Raw genomic sequence first — 21,645 nt, forward strand, 5'->3', positions numbered from 1 at the left:
GTGAATCACCTCCTGAGGGCAGAAGTGCCACACACCCCAGTGTCTGGACAAGCTGTAACCTGCCACTACTATGAAACATAAGGATGCCAAGTGCAAGTTCTCCAGCTGGGCTGATTAACCTTATTTTTAACGTGTTGTTTTGACAGTGCTTCAGCTATCAGGAGAATGTAAAACCACCCTTTGAGACCTCTTCTATTTTAAACTGAAAAAGATAGAATTGACACAAGTCACTAGGAAAGGTCATTGCGTTAGCAAAGGCTGCAAGTCTTGGCTAAGCATTAGCACCCCTCCACGCTGTGCTCCTGCCAAGAGCTCAGGCACACCCTAAGGGTGGATGCTCTCCACCGTTTTGCTGCCACTCATACAAGCAGTACCCCCCAACAGCGATCTCTGTGCATTACTTTAGGCTTACCGGTATCTGGAAGAGATGCAGAAAAGAATTCCAGCCATGAACCTGACCTACTACGTGACTCAGCAGACCATTGAGGCAGTTCACCGAGGAGTAGGAATTCCCATAAGCCGAACCCTGGTTCCAGAGCAGATTCGCCACAGCAGTGTGGAGAACAAGGAGGTGGAAGAAGAAGTGGCCGATGAAGTGGAGGACCCATGAGAACTTACACTTACCAAACGCCAAGCTGACTTTAACACTAGGTCATTTATTCCATCCTCATTAGGGTTCATTATCAGTCACCACATTGCTGCAACAAGGCTTTTTGTTTATTACCAAGAAATTTATTTTTCCTGCTTGACTGTACAAGCAACAGTATTGCAGTTAATACATTACCTCAAACACTACATACAAAGATTCACATCTATATCCTGTAATGAAGCTGGTTTTAGTATTTTAATAAATTTGAGGGAGAAAAAAAACCAAAAAACAAGAAGTGCATATTGTAACTTCAGGCCTTTTTCAGAGTACAAGAAAGAGCTGAGTAACTGCGGTGGCAACTCCAGAGTTGACAAAATTTTCAAGTACAATTTTGATTTGCTAAGGTGCCAACCTGTTTGTCGTTCCTTGGAAGTCAGAACTGCTGAAAACAACTTCTGTCCCATTTGGGTAGGAGCTTGGGTAAAAGTCAAACGACTCCCCTTCCGCAGAATGAAGGGAGACTTCCCCAACCCAAAGCTTTTCTATTTACATACATCACAGGGTCACGTAGGCTAGAGCTACCATTTACAAAAATCCAGACTAAAGCTGAGAGTCCCAGAATGGCTGGGGTTGCAAGGGACCTCTGGAGGTCACCTGGCCCAATCCTCCCTGCTCAGCCTGGGTTACTCTGAGCCAGTGAAGCTTTTTACTCACTGTGAAGCTTCTTCCAAACACCACAGTTATGTCAAGCTACTCTGTACTAGTCAGATTTTAGGATGCAAATTTCTTCCCTGGCGCAAGTAGGACCATGAGAAGTAAAGCCCAACACCAGCAACCAAGGTTTTGTTCACCTTTATGCCTGTTACCTTGCCCCACGAGGGTGTACTTACACTCTCATACGTTTCATACCAACCAGTCTTCCTGCTTAGTGTGATTTTCCTTTTTCCTGTTTTGTGACTTGCTTCGAGACTTGGGATGAATATGAAGTTTTAAATTATATGCTTTCAGGCAAGAAGGGTGGGGGGAGATTTTAAGGCCAAAAATCTGGATGTTAGTTATCCTTTAATAGAAACTTATTTCTGTACCAAGATTATACAAAAAGAATTCCTACTTTGTTCCTTCCTAACCACAGCACAACTCTAGCTCAAGCCTTTAAAGTCTGGCACATTTTCAGAATGTCAGTGTAACTATTCAGTTCTTACATCTCATCAGCGGTGTCATTCCCTACACCAAGCCACCCCTTCGAACAGCAGACCGATAACTACTCCACCAAATGCTGACTGCTAGAAGACACGGGAGCCTTTGTTACAGGCATGTCATAGACTTAGCCCTGGGAGGTAAGTGGCCTTCTCCAGCCCTCCTGTTTTTCTGACAAGAAGTCTGCTATGAGATCTTCCCTATATTTTTAGCAGAGCGCTCGAACCTGCCAAGGTTATAAATAGCCGGGGGTGGGGGCTGGGGAGGTGTGGGGAGGATGGCAGTGCTAGCCTACCTTCCTGCATCTGTACACTCCGTACCGGATAGCAATAGCTCACCAAATTGGCCTCCACTACAAAGTCCAGATGTCAAGTCAGGTTTGCTGGCTTACAGCTCTGCACCCTTCCCCCTTCTTCCTCTTCTCCAGCCAGGTGACTGCTGAAGAGGCCCCAGCAGTGCCTACACACATCCAGCTGGCAAGAGTGTGAGGTAAAGGTCATTTCTTTTACCCTTCAGCTAGGAAGGGACAGTTCTGAGTTTCTTTTTCAGGTTTTCCATTAGTAGCAAGTTCTGCAAGGCCAGCCTCCTGCAGTCCCCATCTGGATCTTTCTCTACCACATCTGTAAAAGAAGCAGCAACTGTTAGTTGGAAAATGGGAAAAACTGCCCTTCACCTAACACTTCTCTACTGTTTCACTGACCATCACAAAACGGCACTAAATGCAACAACAAATACAACTAAGTCTGGGCTGGACGTCAGCACTTGCAGGAATTATGCTAGACCAGAAGGCAAAGATGCACAAACTTGATCACCTTAAGCAATATGAGTTCAGCTAAGCCCTGACTGTCACATCTGACAGTGCTCAGTTCATTCTTAGAGCAGAAACAAATAGTTGGGTTGAAACACTACAGAAACTGTCTGACCTTGCATTCCATGGGATAACCTCCATGCCAGAATTTGTACTTGTGCCCTTGAGCTATACATAACCTTTCTGCAGCCCATCCACCAGCACAAATGGGGTTTGCAATTAGAAATGCCCTTACTCAAAAGCCTGAAACCTCCATTCTGCCAGTTCCTGCAGTCTAAACAAATGCTCAGTGCTCCCTCCTAAAATCTGTGGTCATGCTGCCGCCCTTCAAATGGGGGAAAGAAAGATGCAGGCCTCAAGCTTCAACACATTCTCCGTTCTGATAGATTAGTCTTCTGATAAACTAGTAGTTCTTTCACGCTTTATGCAGCATGTAAGGGAGGGCATGAAGTTGCTTCCAGCAGCTGTTATTTCAGGGGCCCTTAATGGGCCTGCAAAGTAAAAACCAGGATGCATGCAGGATGTCTGAGCAGGGGGAGCCTGGAAGAGCAGAGAGTCTGTGTAAGGATATCCTGTACGCACAAGCAGTGTGCTCAGAGCCCAGTACTGCCGGCCCAAACACATGACTCATTCAGATGGAGTAGGGCTATTTATAAGCTCAGGGAGAGCTTCACGACAGTGTTTCCATACTCCCTCTACAGAAGACAAAAAGGGGGAGGCTACAAGACAGATTAGTACAAGCTCAAAAGCTAGGAGACTGATGTTGGCACTGTTTCTAATTGCCATGAGCATGGACCTTGAACTGCTGCCACTGACAGGGAGGCACAGGGCACCGGAGTATCATTCAGGTCCTTGCATAAAACAAACTTACCTATGACATAGCTCTACAGCACTTGCGAGGGGTGGGGAATTCCCTCAAAGGCAGCTGCTGAGGAATCAAAGGAACCGTTTCCTAGAAATGTTTAGGTATTCCCTCCCTCCCCTGGGAAAGGTTAGGCTACTCAATAGTAGGTCCAGCATGGCATTAAGGGCAATGACAGACCAGCACAAGGTGGATCCTAGCCTCTCTCCCCAGCCGAAACATCCCAAAGCACCCACTAAGTCAGTACCGTGACAGTGACTGAAGTAATTTCTTACGCTACGCTGTGAGCGCTTTCTAATGGGGAACAGTTCTAGTTACAGCCCAAAGGCTGAAGGGCAGGAACAGTCAGTCATATTCACACGTTGAACTACAGCAATCTGCACGGGATGCTATAGAATAACAAATGGGAGCAGATTTGTAGACTTCTACTAAATGCTTCGTGGATAACATTTTCTAGCCCACTGCTCCTCATTGTGCTTTAGCCAGAGCAGAGGAAACTCAGATGCTTTAAGCTGAAACCCAAAGTGGTGACTTCTCCTGGCCATTAGCACGGTAGAAGGCTTGCATGCTTGACAGCTTGTCAGTTTTCCAGCTACAGCAGCAGATCTAATACATGACACCTCTTGCAAATCCTGTCTGGAAGAGTCATGAGGCAACAGCAAGGCCACGAACTCAAAACCATGACTCAGTCACAAACGTAGGTCTCCAGTGACTGACTTCACCTGTTGGAACAGCAAGAAGGAGCCCAGTGCTTCCTTGTGACAGCTGTTTTACCAACAATCTTACAACAAAGAGCAAAGGCATAGCCCGAGAAGCTGTCGTGTTTCAGGAAGCAGCTCTAGAAGGATGCACAAGTTTTAAATTGCACTTAAATCATATCTGACCAGATATGGAGCTCAGGTGTACTCTTTAAGGTTTCTGAATGGCTCCTAGGACAATTTCCCCTTCTCTACTGTACACACAATTGTGATCTTATCCTGCTCTCATTCCCACCAGGATCTACCATGCAATTTTCATGCAAAAGCACTACATGTAAAGAGATGGCTATTACACTACCTACAGACATGAAAAGATGCTACTAGCTCTGTCATCATCCTCCTTCCAAAAATAACTCATTAAAACCTGATTATGCAGACCCTCATGCTGAAAATACACTTATAACATTCCTGGAAAGGCTTTACTTGGCAATAGCAGTGTTAACTGCAGCAACAAGCAGATTCCTCAGAGCACGCCATGTCATGGGAAAAGTAAAGTTCTTGGCCCCACGAGGCAGCTCTCTTCCTTTTAAAGGGCACAGAGCTCCACAACCTGCAAGGATCAGAGGCCGGCTGTGTCAGTGTCACTTCCTGCCTGCTCCCTGTGGGAAGCCAACTCACCAAGAGTGAGAATGGTGAAGGAAACCAACCCAGGGAGTCACATGAGGTCCACTCAGAATACAGTGGAGGCGTCAGAGCTCCAGAGAACTATTTCCTCTTGTACGCTGTGATACCTGACCACCAATTTGTGCAATTCCAGCCTACCAGAACCCACAAATGTAACTTGTGATGATGTAAGGCGTGTTGGGTGCAGCGTGCAACGTCATTTGCTGTCTTTCACAGGTTGTTCTTTCCATCAGCAAGAGGAAGTTAGGAGATGGGGCCATGTTCCTCTTCCTCCTACTTTTAGCACTGATGAAACCCATCTTCTGTGCACATGGTGTAAACGAGCCATACAAGGCTTGTGTGTTACTGCCTGAATGTAATATGCAACACAACAATACTTTCTGCACCTTCATGAGATGGGTGGTTGGATGCTTAGATAGAGAAAGGGGGCACATACCACGTTTTGGGATTTTTTTGGTTGGTCTGTAAGGTGAGGACAGTCACACTTTGAAATGCCATACACAGCTCCCAGCTTATGCTTTATATACCTTGGCAATACATCTGTACAGCACACAGTGTGGTCTGGTTATTTCCCCTAAACTTACAAGCAAGCAATAAATATTGCCTATCACACAAACCTCTGGTGCACGACACCAGGACATTACTGCTACCATCACAATTAAAGAGATGCTGCACAAAGACTGCACCACTGCCCAGAAAAACACCACCACATCTTACCTCCGAGCCAGGACTGAGTCTCCAAAAGCTCTTCTGTCATGTCTTCCAGAAGACGCTCCGTAGGGACACTGAGGAGCATGGAGGAGATACAGGACAAAAGACCTTGGCGCACATACCTGTTGGGGAAAGACTGAATTGGTTAGAGCCTGCAGCTTCATGCTCTACCTTGATTTCCTCACCTCAGGGGTTCTCCAGTTTCAAATGTCTGCAATGACTTTTGCCATATTCCTACTGGTTAGGAGGGTAACGATGTACCAGCTGGCAGAGCACTCACATACAGAGCACCTGCCATACTGTGGTGCAGGGAGTCTAGCATAATTCAGTCCTGGACAAGTCTGAGATCAAAACAGAAACTGGATGTTTACAGCGTTTTGGCTACATGTCCTAATTTCTTTCCAGGGTTGAATGCTGGAATTGAATTTAAAGTTTTCTGAGTTCCGTGAGTAAACATAGATGAATCTATCACATGGATAGAAGCATGACAAATTTCTCGATCAACTATAGGTAATGATTGTAACCTCCACACTGGAAGACACGAGCCAAGTTCATGTGTTGGTCTGACATTAAGGCAATGCCTTCATTCCACATTCTTGCAATGCTCAGTCATAAGAACACAAGGCTGGAGGAGAACATTAAGTCGCTGACATTCTCAGTCAGGTGCTAGTCTTGGACAAAGACAAACCATGGCTGGAGACTGGCTCACAGCTCATCTTTAAAAATGAAAGCATGCAAACTACAACTCACGAGTCAGTGTGGAAACGCAGAGCCCAAACAAACTCCAGCAGCACCTTTCCCATGGCAGTAACTGCCTGCAAAACAGGATTATGACAGAAACACTGAATACCTTCACATTCACACCACCCTACAGAACTGGACCTTGAGATAATGCTGTTGTAAACATCAGGTTTACAATTAACTTTATTTTACAGATGAGGAAACTTAGGCAGTAAAGTGAAATGATGCGCCCAGCTTCCCACAGAAGCTGATAATTTTTCTACCAGAAGAAGATAGCGGAGTATCTGAATCCCATGTCTACTTTCCAATCAGTTTTTCTCAGCCCTTTTCCAACTTCTCAGCACACGTGACTGACTTGCTGCCAGCATAAGCGTAGCAGGCCCCAGAGCACACTGCTATTTCAGAAGGCCACCTCTGAGTTTGCAGGCTGGAAGTCTCCTGCTATCTGCCAGCTCCAGCAGCCTTTCTTACCACAGTGTTGACAGCCAAGTACATCAGGACTGCTAAACTGTGGACCAGTCTTCCAAGGACAAAGTGATCTTCCCCCAGGAGATCAAAGGTTGTCAAAGGCCTGCAAGTGCAAGACACACAGTCTTATAGCAGTCAGAAGGCTGATCAGTGCATCTTTGGAACAGTTGGGGTGCTTACGCAGGGCAAACTGTTCTGCACAAGCCTGAACCCCTATGACAACAGTCATCATACAGCCATTCCCAGTTTGACGTAGGCCACAGCTCCCAGACCAGTAATATCCTCTACTCTTACAGCAGGCATCACTTACCTCCCAACAGGCTTTACTTAGAAGGAACTGCATGCAAAAGCTAGCACCACTGCCAAACTATTGAGCCTGGTATTACAGGAATCTTGATTCTCATGGAATCAATTACGCAGCCTTCCTTAGGCAAAGACTTAAGCGATTGACAATAAACTGTGTCATATAACGTGGTCACAAGGACCAATCTCTGTGACAGACCCAAACCCGAGACAGAGTTAACTTTGGTTGAAGACTGCAGTCCGAGTTCTGTGGCTTTGTGTGAACCTCCAAGGTGGAGGGTCAGCCAGACAACTGTTTGGTACTGCCAAAATCATCCACCTATGTACCCGCTCACAGGTTATTCTTCATAACGTATCTTCACTTCTGCAAGGTCTTACATAGCCCTGCCCAACACGACTTCGTAAGGTAAGTCCAAGAGACCACAAACCCCTCTCTAAGCTCTGTGCATGAGCCAGGCATCAGTGTGGTGTCACTGGACCCCACACAGCTTCTGAGCTTTAGCCTGCTGCTCTGAGGCATGCAGGACAAGCAGAAAGGTGGCGGCTACCATGCCTGCATCCCAAGGTGTCCACACTCACCTGTCAAAGTGCTGAATCAATGGAAAAAAGAAGTGTCCAGCAACAGAACTGAACTCATTTGGGCTGGAAACCAGTTCCACTTGAGATTGACCCTGTCCAAGAGAAAAACAAAGTCTAGACACAAGATGCATCCTCTGATTCTTCCACTTCACTGGACGCTGTCAAGACTACAGGGTTCCTTGCAGCCATTCCATGGTCAGCCACTGCTTGCTTGTACAAGTATGACTGCTAGTTTACAGACTGGATGGATCGATTCCCACTTCAGATCCTTTCACACATCTAAATATTTCAGTACAATATAGCTCAGTACTGCTGGGTTAGATATAAGAAACAAGAACATGCAAGGGATAAAGGAGTTTTGGAAAGCAAGTTCTCCAGGATGAACCACAGAGGAGTTCTGGGAACTAGGAAAATGGCATTAATTTATCTCCATGAAAAACAGGAAGGCTGAGACAGTCCAGACCAGAGGCAGCTAGTCTGATGGAGGCAGCTTTGGGATCTGTGAGGTGCAGTCACAGCTCCCTGCAGTGGCCAGACAAGCGTAGCGCAGCAACAACTACTCCCTCAATGGAGTTCAAGGTTTATTTTCCTCTCCCTACCAGGAGATGACTACAGGAGTTGGTACTCTGCACTGAAAGATTCAGCCAGGTACTAAGATAAATTTATATTTGAAGTTACAGTCTTTCCTTTGGATTGGGCCTAATTTCACAGGTATTTCACTCTTTTCGGATAGAGCTACAGCAACTCCTAGCATCCCTATTTTTGCTGGATTTGACATTAGTTTGTTTCTGTCCCAGCCTCACCGTAGCAAATCTCCGAGTCTTGCTTTTGATCCTCTCATCAACAATTCTTCTCCAGTCCTTAGAGCTGTCACTTCCAGGAAGGAGCTGGATACAAGGTTTTTGGGCACCAGAATGCTTGGTCTTCCCATGGGATTTGGGATAGGACAGTTCCTGAGCTGCCAAAACCAATACCTAGACAAAAAAGAGTGAGGTTCTGTTAAAAAGGAGTAATCCCTGCACTAGGGAACAACAACAGAGTTACCTGCACCCGAACTGATAGGAACAGCAAGGCAGAAAGGCACAACAGGTTTAGAATGAAGAACAGCAAGGTACCTGACCCCCAGACAGCCAATTCGCTCTGAGGTACTGAGCAAGCACTTGGTCACTTAGCTCTGAAACAGAGCAGTGGCTCCTTCTTCAGACCCAGTAAGCATAATGACGTAGAAGGAGTCACAGGCAGACTGCTGTGCAGAAAGTGCAGATATAACAGACTGATGACATGTTAGGAAACAATGGCTTCTCCAAGGCAAATGACTCATATTCTGTGGGGAAGGATCACTGTATAATTGGGGTGTAGCAGGGTTACAAACAAGAGGGGAATGCCAGGCACAAATACTAACGTAAGAGATTCCCACACCTCTGCCTCCTCCTATGAGGAATAAAAGGTAGGACCATTAGATCTCAGGGAAGTAGCACTGGTGCAACAAAGACATGAGGAAAGTGGAAAGTGAAGAGAAGAGCACTTACATCGAGAATGTCCATGCGCTGACGAAGACTGTAGTTCAGAGAGTAGAACTGGGAGGTCAAGTACTTTGCTACCTGTAAGAAAAATCAAGGCACGATGAACACAAACCCAGGCTGGAAACTGCCTTCCCACTAATTCTAAAAGCACTCCATTTCAAGAGAAGCGCTGCTTCCTCTTAGTTAACAATAAGCCCCCAAGAGAAGAGACACGCTGTCAAAAAGGGGAAATTCAGACACTTCCACTTCTAGATTATCCCAAAGGAAGTAAATGACAAACGGGACTTTGCCATTCTTCTCTCCCTTCTATGCAGAGGTGCCCAAACAACAGCCATTGCACCTTTGGCACTCTGAAAGAGACCTTACTGTGGCCTTTCAATACTTAAAGGAGGCTAATACGAAAGAGGGAGAGAGACTTTTTACCAGGGCCTGTACTGACAGGACAAGGGGTAAAGGTTTTAAACTGACAGAGGATAGATCTAGATTGGACATAAGGAAGAAATTCTTCCCTGTGAGGGTGGTGAGGCCCTGGCACAGGTTGCCCAGAGAAGCTGTGGCTGCCCCTGGCTCCCTGGCAGTGTTCAAGGCCAGGTTGGATGGGACTTTGGGCAACCTGGGCTAGTGGAGGGTGTCCCTGCCCATGGCAGGGGTGGGACTGGATGGGCTGTGAGGTCCCTTCCAACCCAAACCAGTCTATGATTACAGTCACCAGTCAAGTCTTGTTCCAGAGAAGCCCTTTGTGCCTCAGCTTCCCTCTATGTGAAACAATCTCCCCTTCAGTGCAACAAGTCCGTATCTAGTTTGCCTTGTTAGGTGTACTCATGCTAACAGTCTCCAAACAGTTCCTCCAGTCTGTTACAGCTCTGACAGTTTTCTCTTTGCTGTTGTTTCAGTCATCTTTTGCAGACTCTTCAGTACATACCCCATCTCTGCACAAACGCTGTCAAACATGAACTAGCTATTCTACCACACTCTGATAGCTGCTTCTATCAAGCTAGCAAGAGACTTCAGCTCCTTAAATTTCTTCCTGTGCCTCAACTGGAAAAAGGAAAGCAGCAAGAGGAACTCACAGGTATTGGATCTGTGGTTAAAACAGCTACTTGAGCTCTCTGACGGAGCTCCACAAAGCCTTCAATACAGGTCTTCTCCTCTAGATGCAATAATATTTTTGCCAGCTCCACACTAACCTGTTCAAAAAATGAAAAAAGGAATCAAATCCCTGCAGGTGTTTTTTTTTTTTCTCACAGAATTTACCCATTTCTAATGTTTAAGCAAAGACAATATGGAATATAGACAACATGCCCATTACTTAGGAGGGACAGAAAACACATTAAGTTAAATGCCACAAAGACAGATACCTCAAAACACTGAACAACCGCCTGTGCCAATTTCTCTGTCCACATTCACTTTGGCTTTTTGGACAAGTGGTGGCATCACAATATAGGAGGACTGATAATCCATAACTGATGGGCTCAAGGGTACAGCACCACACTCAAAGCCCATCCAGCTCAGCAACACCTTATGAGCAGCAGCAGATTGCGTGTTGTTTACCAGACTACACCACTTCCCCCTCTGAGCTGGCCTGTGTCTCTGCCACCTTCAAGTGTTCAGTAACAAGTGGAGGTGAGCACTCATCACACCAGTGACCTTGTCCCACGTTCCTCTCACCTGAGCATTTCATCTTGACCAGTACAATGCAGCTACTGCCTCTGGAAGACATTATGTTTGTACAAGCAAATAGGGAAAGTCCATTTGATTTTATACCCCTTTTTGTTGGGGAACCACAATTTAATTCAATTTCAGGTCAAAATCAATTAAACCCAAAATTAAAATGAACTGGTCTGTGGAATTCATGGCTGCTCTGTAAACTGCATTTCTAATGTTTTTTCCACCCAGCAGAAAGCACAGAGCTTCCTCTGCTTCCTCATGTTACCGGCAAGCTCTATCTGCAATGCATTTCATTTTCGGCGCTGGAGCTGCCAAATGGCATGCTGTTGTCAGCACCTTCGCCTGCTTCTCTGTTCCTTTGTGCTCTGTAGCCTTACCTCCAAAGCAACTATTTCCTTCTATTTCCCTTCCCAAGCTGAAAGCTTTAAATCCAGGTGCACAGGTACACCTTAGCCTGGCCTGCTGCTCTCTTGGCAAGTTTAGTCTCCTCGTGAGGGCAAGGAGATAATCCTGTATTGCAGCCCACTGGTAACTTAGCTCACACTACTTCACCTCTTTTGTTGCTGCTGGATTCTTTCGAACCAAGCCCTCAAGAGCCTTGACTGTAGCTTCCCACTTGTCCACATCTTCAGATCCTGTCAGGACTGAAGGTAATCAAAAGACAAACAAAAGCTATTAACAGAATGGTTGTGCTTGGGTATGTACCCCTAACTCTCTTCTGCCAATACTTTGTCTAGTTATAGACAGGTATCACTCACTGTGCAGGACCAGCATTTACGAACTAAACTGAAATTACTCAGAAATTACAGTTCAACAGTTGAGTCCAGATTACTGAAATCATACAGCTTCTTCAATTAACTCAGAAAAAAATAAACCTACACAGAGATCACTCTCCCAAAATCAGTAAGAAACAAACACTCAGCCCAAAATTTCCTACCTTCAATACAGTCTCGGATATACACAGGAGCCTTAGTCTTTAGTTCTTTATCCTCTGACATGTCATAAGGGATGAGGTCATCATCACTGTAAAAGAAATAAAGACAGGAGTTGGTCTATGAGGTACAGAAGTTCTTCCTTTCCCCAGCTATCCACACAAAAGGGAAAGAACTAGCACATACATTGCTGTAACACTGTCGCTCCTGCATCATCGAGCAGCACTGCTGAAGCCTAGCCTGAAAGGGTTCCTTAGGATGTGCTATGAATTACTCTGAAGCTCAGTGAAAGAGCAGTTCTGTGACCAGATCTGGAACCAGATCTCCTGGTCAAGTGCAGGAAGGAGTCAGATGACCAAGAGACTAGAAGCTGAATTCTCGAGATTTCTTTATATATTGGCAAAGTGACAGAATAGGGCAGGTCCACTATTAAAATGGGTAGATGTATCCATAGTCCAGGAAACATGTATGTAAGTTAAGTGGAACAAATACAGTGGTTGTATGTGACGGGGGCTTTGCTCAAATTATTAACACACTTGTGTGCAATTTCCTACACAAAGTCCCACTCTGCTGCATACCACTCAGCTGAACAAGGTCAGGAAGCACAAGATTTGCCAAGAAATACAGCTACTGATAGCTCCCTTCTCCCCACATCTGCTCTTAAGAACCTGCCATTTATTTTCCATTTCCTACCAACTTCTTGCCCCATACCTGTCCAGCTCAGCATCCGATTCCTCATCTGGTGTCACAGGGGCTGCTGTATGTGATTTCTTGTTACTTTCCAACACCAGTGGCACAGCGGCATCTGCTTTCTCATTCCTGCTGTGAGGAATAAGTAGTATTAAACCCAATAAAGTAATAGTCCTTACTCACAAGCAAGAAACTACCCAGACCATCAACCCTCACTGCCTAAACAGAATGGCAGGTAATTATTTCTGCCACAGCCTCCCACCCAGCTTGGCCGACAAAAGGAACAAAGTCCTGGGAAGGAGAATGGGGTGAGGGGAGAAGAGAAGCAGAATGTCTTAACAGAAGAGCAATGGATAATAAAAATTAAGCTAGCTAATTTGCTGTGTTCCCCCTGCACTAACTTGTACCTAGGACTGCTAAGGAAAGACTCATCTGTGATAACTGGATCACACTGGCCTGCACCGTGTTTGAAGCTGTGAATGAAACTGAAGAAACGGGGAAGAAACAGCTTTAACCATTGCTAGTGGGATGAATACAATAATGGAGAATTTTTTTTCTGTCTCTCTACCTATTTCTGTGGACTTTGGCATTGTCCTTTCCTCTCTCTGCCTCTCGAATGACTGTGTCTAGCAGCTGCCTAAGCTCCCCTAAAATGGGAGCAATAAATTTTCTGTATTTCACTGGAGCGCTGGACAGCTTCATTTGCTAATAACGTGAAGTGCCTCGTTCATCTGCTGATAAAACTAAGTGCTTCAAAGAGCAGTCTGTAGTCTGACAGGTACGTTAGATTTTTGTCACAGATGAATGGATTGGGAGCATATGGCCCAAATGCCAGATTTCCCAGATACGAAGAGAAAGGCCCATTTGATTCTACCCAGGGCCACATAAGACCCCTAGAAACTGCAGCATGGTTTCACCACGTGCAGCTATCAAACAATTTCAATACATACTACCATTTGGATTATGAATTTAACACAACTACACTGCATTGTAAGAATAAGGTGCATGATAATGCTTAAGAATATGTTAGACATCTTGAATACCGTGTACAGCTCTAGCGTGTAACTCAAAAACAGGTATGAAGAAGGGCAAAAGATGGCATGGAGATGAATAATAGCAGTATCTTACTCATCATCTGGAAGGCTGGGGACAACACAGAATGGCGGAGTCTGCACCAGAAGGGACTTCAATTCTCTTGCTTCATCATCTTCTTCATACTAGACATTCAGAATAACGGTTACTGCACTCTATTTGATTGCAAATATGCCCAGCATTCAACATTTGACCCTTCTGTTGTGAGCAAATGAAAATTGAACCACGAGCAAATGAACCCACACAAATCCCATTTGTTTCAATCACTGTGCTGCCAGCAGTAACGTATTTATGCTGCATAGAGGTATGTGCCATATTTAGTCTCTGTCCCTATATTTAACAGTAGTGCCTGATCACATAATTCTTATAAACTCTACTGGAAATAGCAGAGCATATACCCCCATGTCTATCTTGAAAATCTCAATTCAGAGCAGGTCTTCCCACTGTGTCAGGGACTGAGTGGTCACCACTGGTTTAGGTTTGAAGTTCCCTCTCAACTTCCATGGGTCAGATTCCAGTTCCCTCATGCAATATGATAATCCTCTAGCAGTCCTTTATTATCATCAGTTTACCCTGAGCTTTGTCATCAGGTTACACTCTCAAGGTCACTCTCAGCCACCTGGCTATTTCAGAATCATAGAATGGTTTGGGTTGGAAGGGACCTTAAAGATCATCTAGTTCCAACCCCCCTGCTACAGGGGGTTATATTTTGTATACAATTGTTGTTTGTAAACAGACATCCTCTCTTTTTGAAAGTGTTGCTGCCTCTCCTTATGTCCAGATAGTAAGTGTTAGAACTTGCTATAATGCCCTGGATCATCTGGCTTACAGCTTTTATCTCCTCTAAGCCCTACACACCAGGCATAAATTTCATTATAACCTTCACCTGAAACTTCAGGACAGGCCCATCAGTGTTTATTTTTGAACTAATGCTCTCTGCCACAATCATTCCCAGACGCCGTATTTGTGGCAGATTGCTGTCCAAGTGGCACTTCACGCCCTCCATCATGCTTGTGAGAAGCTCTGAAAAAAACCCAAAACCAAACAGTGCATGAAACCATGACAGAAACAAACCTCCACCTTTATGCCAGTTCCCTGAGAAGACATCATTAGCCACTCACCACCCAATAAAGGGTGGAAAGATAGGAAGGGCCCGTGCAACTGTGATTTCTCTTTCTGCAATGGCAGTATTCAGCATCATGTAATAAACCCATGCTTTTTCATGGGGTATAAAGTCAACAAAACATTAGAATATATTCTAAATTTGGAATATTTCTGTTTCCACTGAAATAAAAAAGAATAGTAAGTCAAGTCAATCTTTAGCTTGTTTTTAGAGTGCTTCAAAGCCACTGAAGTGAAACACCACATTTTGAGGAAGCTACAAATTCTGACCAGTACAACAATCACAGAGGGAAAAATTTCCCTCACCACCTAGATAAGATGAAACAGGCAGGTAACACCAGTATTTCTCAGCCCACAGAAAATGATGGTTGCCAGCTTTACCAGGCAGGCTTACTGCTGTTAGACTGACCTCCTTCAACTCAGAAAAGCTTATCTTTTCAACAGCTGTCAGATTAAAAAAACCCAGATTATAAAACTACAGTACTGTTTTTTACTAACAGGTTGCTTATTCACCTAACGAAGAATTAATTCTAGAACAAAACTGATGAAGTCAACCTTCTGCCCCCCACAAAAGCCACACACAGAGAAGTAACTCTAGACACTGGAGAGAAAAAAATTTGTATTTCAACAGAAACAGAAATTTTAGACCAGGACCCCAATGTGCTATGAACGCAAAACAGGAGGTCCTTGCCTGTAACTCACTAACCCGACTCACCTCGTACTGAGGGAAGTGGAATCCCAGACTGGTTTGGGTTGGAAGGGACCTCACAGCCCATCCAGTCCCACCCCCTGCCATGGGCAGGGACACCCTCCACTAGCCCAGCTTGCCCAAAGCCCCATCCAACCTGGCCTTGAACACTGCCAGGGAGCCAGGGGCAGCCACAGCTTCTCTGGGCAACCTGTGCCAGGGCCTCAGCACCCTCACAGGGAAGGATTTCTGCCTCACATCTCATCTCCATCTCCCCTCCTCCAGCTTCAGGCCATTCCCCCTTGTCCTGTCACTCCCTGCCCTTGTCACCAGTCCCTCTCCAGCTTTCCTGGAGCCCCTGTAGGGACTGGAAGGGGCTCTGAGGTCTCCCCGCAGCCTTCTCTTCTCCAGGCTGAACAAGCCCAACTCTCTCAGCCTGTCTCCATAGCAGAGGTGCTCCAGCCCTCGCATCATCTCTGTGGCCTCCAACAGCTCCATGTCCTTCTTGTGCTGGGGACCCCCGAGCTGGACGCAGTACTGCAGGGGGGGTCTCACCAGAGCAGAGCAGAGGGGCAGAATCCCTTCCTTTGACCTGCTGGTCACGCTGCTGGACACGCAGCTCAGGACACGGTTGGCTTTCTGGGCTGCAAGTGCACATTGCCAGGTCATGTTGAGCTTCTCATCCACCAACACCACGGAGGAATGCACATGGATAGTCTGAGACAAACCAAGCAGCTTTTCATCCTGGTGTACTTTCCTCTGTCCCCTTTAGAGCCTTACTCATGATCCAATAATAAGCCTATAAATTGCAAATCAGACCATTCCTCTAACCAGTCCGAGTCAATCCTTGTTTTCCTGTGAAAAAAACTTAAGGGTTCCTAAATCACTGTTCAGGTAAGAACCTTAGTTCAAAGATATGCTTCTCCAATTGCATAATTTAAAGCTATGCACTTGGAATTTTATCATATCAGTGCTAAAGAAACCTGTTTGCCAAGATGAAGATGAAACAATTTTATCCGTAGGTTAAAACCAGAAGTTTTTCTACTGACAGTCAGACCTTCTGTTAACTCTAACCCCTGCTTCTCCCACTGCCTCACCTTGTCTGCAGGTCTCAATTTCAGGCTCCTTCAGGTGGGAGAGGCAGATGAGAATAGCCTTGCTAATATACTGCTGCTGCTCAGGTGGAGAGTGTTTCACAGCACTGCTGCTGCCCCAGGTCTCCAACAGTTCCTGCAGCACCTGAAGCAGAGAACTCAAGTGGGCTTGGAACAGATCTTTTCCATACACAAGGAATGGTTTGTTTTGGTTTTTTTAAGCACATTTTTGAAACCTGCTTTCATACAGCACATTGTACATTCTGATGGCCCTTTGGTCTTCATGCTTACCAGTGAACTTTACTCTCCCTACAAATGGAGCTTTGTATTTCAGGTCCCAAAACATACTGCGTTTGACCAACTGAGAACTCCACACCACCTCCATTTAATATATTGTTAAATACGAGGGGGTTCTTTTAAATAAAAGTGGTCAATATTATATGCAGAGCAACACGTATTGTCAAGAACGAGTATGATGTTATATGGTTTTATGGTTTTAGTCCAATCTTATATAACTGCCAGCACTTCCAGATAATTAGAATAACAGAACATGCAACCAATGCAAAAAAAAAAAAAAAAAATTTTGACACAACCGTAGAGATTTCTAGAGATACAAATTTCCTAGAACTTCGATCACACTGCTGACTTAAAAAGCATCTGCATCCCCACTGAGGAAAAGGTAGATGAGAAAGATTCTGAAGCATCAATGCTTTGGCACGCAGACAGCTCTCAACCAACTTCATCACTAGCTGCCATCTGCCCAGCCACACAAATAGGGGATGACAGAGGAAGCTGAGAAGGATGGAGGACATGGGACATCTGTCAGAATCCAAGCCTCAGTAGTTTTGCTACTTGGAAGACAACTTAATAATTAAATATGAAAAACTAATGCCAGCAGTGCAGAAAGTCTTGGATCTGTATATCAAATTTACCTGTGATATGGTAGGGCTTCCCTCACTCTCATGAGCAGCAACAAAAGTGTCTTAGACAAGTGCCAAAACTGTACACAGACATGCACACTCACACAATAGAATTTTTTCCATCAGATAACTCACCAACAATGCTACTTAACCTTACTTTGATCAATAAGGCACGCCGCAGGCCATCCAGGGACAGATAGCCAAGGAGGTTCTGTAGCACTGCAGTCTGCAATGAAAACCACGAGTCTTGCTTTAACTGGGCACAAAATTGTCATCCAGCAATGACAAGTGTGTATTTTCACTATGTTAAACTTTTCATTCTAAGGGACTGGTTGACAACATTCAGAGACAGAGAAGTACGCACATTTAAAAAACCATCAAAACACACACACACATGCAGTTGCTAATGAAATACACGGAAAAACAGGACAGGAATGCAGCATAGTATTTTTACCATCAAAACCCTACAGCACCGTCCCAAGCAAACATGGAACACCAAGTCCAGAGAACATCCCTCACAAGAACATCACAACCCACAGGACCCTTCCTAGCACCTTGTGACAAACTTATGTGCACAGGAAAAAAAAAAAAAAATCCCAGCCCTTGTCTCATCTCTTCAATCTAATTCTTATCCCTGAGGGTGGCTCATGGCTTTCTCAGTCTCTTCTTTCAGATTCTACATTATCTAGATGTTTCCAGCTCCCCAGAACTCTGAAATTATGTGCAAATAACCATTTGGTTCTAGAGAAAGAGTACAGTAATTCTGCTAATCACCATCAACCCTGAGAGAGCACATGAATCCCATGATTTCAAAGCAACTGTTTATCACTCCCTCTTCAGTGCGTTCAGCTGAGGGGATGTAAGTGAACAGCTGCACAGCTCAGGTACAGGTGGAGAGACTGAGGGCTGATTTCAGAATGAAAAGTTAAATCTTACTCAAGAGGACCTGGAGCTCAGCTAAAAACATTGGCGCTTGGGAAAAACAGGCGCTACCGTACCGCTGTTCAATGCAGAGTCCTTACCGTGTGGCCATACTGCAAGAGCAGCAGCTTCTGTGTCACAACAAACTGAGCTTTCTTGTTTTTCACAACCAGGTTCCCCAGCAACCTAGACAAGACATCTGCCCTAGCAAGAGAGGACAATAGCAACACATTAGGAATCCATGAATTACTGTCATGCTGCCACTAATCACAGGAAATTCTGCCAGCAGCTATTTGCAACAAAGTCTCTAAACACCTCTAAACTTAAAGAGTGAGTCAGTAACTGCAAAGAATGTTTTCACTTGCTTTTTTCACTGCATGTCATGATGCAGATCTTTAAGGAATGGTGCAGGCTCTACCTGAGAGGGAACAAGCAGCTACTTAACCCCTACAGCCTCTCAGGGCATGGCACTGTAAGAAACCGCCTACACAAACGCACACACACGCCAGCATCTTTCAAAAACCGATTCTGCAAGTATTTGCGAAAAAATAACAGCCTTTGCTCTGGATCAGGAAGCAGAGTTCTTACCCGGGTGTTCTCTGCACAAAACCAAGGACCACGGCTTCCATCCAGCGGTCTGGCACACACTCAACCAATCGCCAGCATATTCTTTGCCAAATGCAGTCTGACTTGGTGAGATCGATTAGACGGGGTACCAAAATGCTCAGAATTTCCTCTGAAGTGGAAGAGAAAACAGGTAAATACACCAGATGGACAGAACTGGTGCAATGGTACCCAAGGTCAGACTGCAAATTTCAAGATCCTTACAAGATGAAGAAAAATGAAGTACAGCTTGCAGTTCTAAATTGTTCCTGTGGTAAGAACTAAGCTAAACAGCCTAAGGAACTTGCAAATATTCCTCATCACAGTAAACAGCTAGAAAATCTTTCCTCTTCTTCCCCATCCCTGTTAACTACTTCTGCATTCAGTGGATTCAAAGTCATAAGCAAAGCCAGACTGAAGGCTACTCACACGAGAAGGTTATTACACACGGGCAGTGACTTATGCTGGTATTTACAAGGTACCTTCAGACCACTGGAGGAGCATTTAATAGTTATGCCCCAAATGGCAGGATAAGAAGGCTAATAATCTCATCAATTTTTGAGAGAACAGACCACATTCATGTGAGCTGACAGAAAAGCATCGACATCTATCAGACACGTAGTTGAGTAGCCCCAGAAAGCAGAGAGCAGCCTGTACAGTCCAACTCACAAACCCCCAAAGCATTAACTGGTCAGTCTCCCACTCCCCCTGTTCATCATCATCATCAGAGTTACCCTTCCATACCAACACAGGAAAACAGACTTTCCCCTTCCCCAAAACAGGATTGTAAAACACTCACTTTGTCTCCCATGAACGCACACCTTCCCCAGGATATGGGAAACAAAAGAGATCGAGCAATCCAAGCCACCTGGGATAAAACAGATACAAGCTTAACAGGAGCATCACCAGCATCCTCCAAACCACCTTCAGAAGGAGGTGCACACAATTCTACAAGTATTGAAGTCCAAAAACACAGATTAACTTTTGCTCTTCAAGCATCATGTCTTCCTCCCTCCACCATGTGCCTTCAGGCACAAAACAGCACTCAGAATTATCTAGACACAGTGAGAGTAAGAAGACTAAAGTAGCTCAGTCCCACTTTTCCACAATGGTACCAAAGCCACTAGTTCATTCAGTACTATTTAAATCTGCCATACAATTACTTCAGCACAGACCAAGTGACAACAATTAAGCTTTGGCAATAGATGACGCTATTTAACAGCTTGTAGGATTGCAGCTTTCAGTAGGATTTTAAAAAGCCTCAGCAATCTTCCTCATTCCTGGTATCTGATGCTTTTAAGCACAATGAACTTCAGCCTGAAGGATGAACGTCAGGCTCTATAATACCCATTATCCGTATTTCAAGCATCAGCCAAGGGGGTCCATGCACAGAACAAGTCTTCAAAAGAGCCGTCTCTATAGTAGAGTCCTCCTGCAATCTTACCTCTTAGAGAATCAGAGATCTTCTGCAGCACCTGGATAATTGCACCACCCAAGAGAGGAAAGTAGTTCTGTGGGAAGAACACTGGTGGGTTTTTCCCCTGGAGTTTGTTGCTCACGTGATCAGGCAAACACACAATCTTGTTGAGCAGGGCCTCGTGCAGCTCAGGTGAGCCAGCCTGCGCTTGCTGCTGACAGACCTCCCACATCAGAGCTGAAATCCGGCCCTCCCGCAGGAACTGCTCCAGTACCTCTACGACCTCCCTCGGATGAAAGCTAGGACTGGAAGAAAGTAACTGGAATTAAGTCCCTGTCCCTTTTAAGTGATAAAAAAAAGATGTGCACGCTATTGGTTTTCTGTTGTGGTCTCACTGCTATAACACTGCTGCTCAATCACACAGAATTTTAATCAAAATCAGATTAAAATCAGAGGGATTTTAATCCCTTTGTATCTCTGCAGTTTCCTTGGCTCATAACATTTCAGGATATTCAGTAAGCACAACGGAATGAACCGAGCGACCTCTGCGGCAAACATCAGTACTGCACGAGGGTTCTGAAACGACGGGATTCGGGGGACCGAGGGCAGAGCAAGGCCTCCCCACGCTCACTCATCTCCGTCCACCCGCACACTCACGGGGCATCCTCAGACATCCCTCCCGCTGCGCTCCGAGGCAGCCCCTGAGGAGGACGAGCCTCTGTCAGCTCTCCAGGCCACCGCGCCGGGGGACACCCGCCTCTGCCCACCTCCCACCGGGGAGCAGGCCCGCAGCCCCGGCCGCGCCCGCGGGAGCCACCCGCCCGCCACGGCCCAAGCCGGACTGACCCCGGGGAGGCGAGGGCTTCCAGCAGGACGCAGAGGGCGAGCCCGGGCGGGCCCTCCAGGAAGCAGCTCTGCCACCCGCCCTCGGGCCGCGCCGCGCGGGGCGCCCGGGCCAGGCTCCGCAAGAAGGCGCCGAAGAGCGCCCGCTCCCGCTCCCCGAGGGCGGCCGGGCCCCCCGCCGCCAGAGTGGCCCGCACCGCGCCCAGCGCCGCCGCCGCCTCCTCCCCGCCCCGCTCCAGCGCCGCCGCCGCCTCCCGCAGACCGCGCTCCAGCGGCGCCGCCGCGGCCATGGCGCTAAGGGGCGAAAGCCCTGAGGGCAGCGAGGCAACGACCCGACTTCCGCCCGCCCTCAGCGGCAGCCAATGGGCGACGCCTGCCCGCGTGACGCTACAGAAAAGCACCGCCCACGGCGGCCTTAAAGAGACAGGTACCCTGTGGGGGGGGGGGGAGCCCCTGCGGCGGCTCCGGCCCTGCCGCCCCCCGCGGGACGAG

The 21,645-nt window shown here is 46.2% G+C and overlaps 2 protein-coding genes across 6 annotated transcripts in view; one reads left to right on the forward strand and one right to left on the reverse strand.

Annotated features, from left to right (window-relative positions):
* IFT140 (intraflagellar transport 140) overlaps positions 1 to 881 on the forward strand; it is a 97,109-nt gene extending 96,228 nt beyond the window's left edge. For all 4 annotated transcript variants that reach the window (XM_075767230.1, XM_075767231.1, XM_075767228.1 and 1 more), the window contains one exon: positions 407 to 881. In XM_075767230.1, the coding sequence (XP_075623345.1) occupies positions 407 to 610 (204 nt within the window). In that variant the 3' untranslated portion in view covers positions 611 to 881. The remainder of the gene's footprint in view (positions 1 to 406) is intronic.
* Positions 711 to 21,482, reverse strand: TELO2 (telomere maintenance 2). Of its 2 annotated transcripts, none has more exons than XM_075767269.1 (20): positions 21,157 to 21,482; positions 20,338 to 20,615; positions 19,693 to 19,761; positions 18,879 to 19,026; positions 18,392 to 18,494; positions 17,527 to 17,595; positions 16,453 to 16,594; positions 14,432 to 14,568; positions 13,582 to 13,670; positions 12,475 to 12,582; positions 11,769 to 11,854; positions 11,384 to 11,475; positions 10,234 to 10,350; positions 9,170 to 9,241; positions 8,444 to 8,614; positions 7,641 to 7,732; positions 6,762 to 6,861; positions 6,300 to 6,364; positions 5,556 to 5,671; positions 711 to 2,406 (listed from the first exon to the last, which is right to left on the reverse strand). In XM_075767269.1, the coding sequence occupies exons 1-20, from the start codon at positions 21,441 to 21,443 to the stop codon at positions 2,303 to 2,305; spliced, it is 2,445 nt and encodes an 814-aa protein (XP_075623384.1). In that variant the 5' UTR covers positions 21,444 to 21,482; the 3' UTR covers positions 711 to 2,302. The 2 variants fall into 2 exon arrangements, with proteins under 2 accessions (XP_075623384.1, XP_075623383.1); XM_075767268.1 differs by having other exon boundaries at positions 12,475 to 12,585.
* Between the last annotated feature and the right edge of the window lie 163 nt (positions 21,483 to 21,645).

This window comes from Balearica regulorum, chromosome 15 (genome assembly GCF_011004875.1).
Source record: "Balearica regulorum gibbericeps isolate bBalReg1 chromosome 15, bBalReg1.pri, whole genome shotgun sequence".
In the NCBI taxonomy this organism is placed as follows: domain Eukaryota; kingdom Metazoa; phylum Chordata; class Aves; order Gruiformes; family Gruidae; genus Balearica; species Balearica regulorum.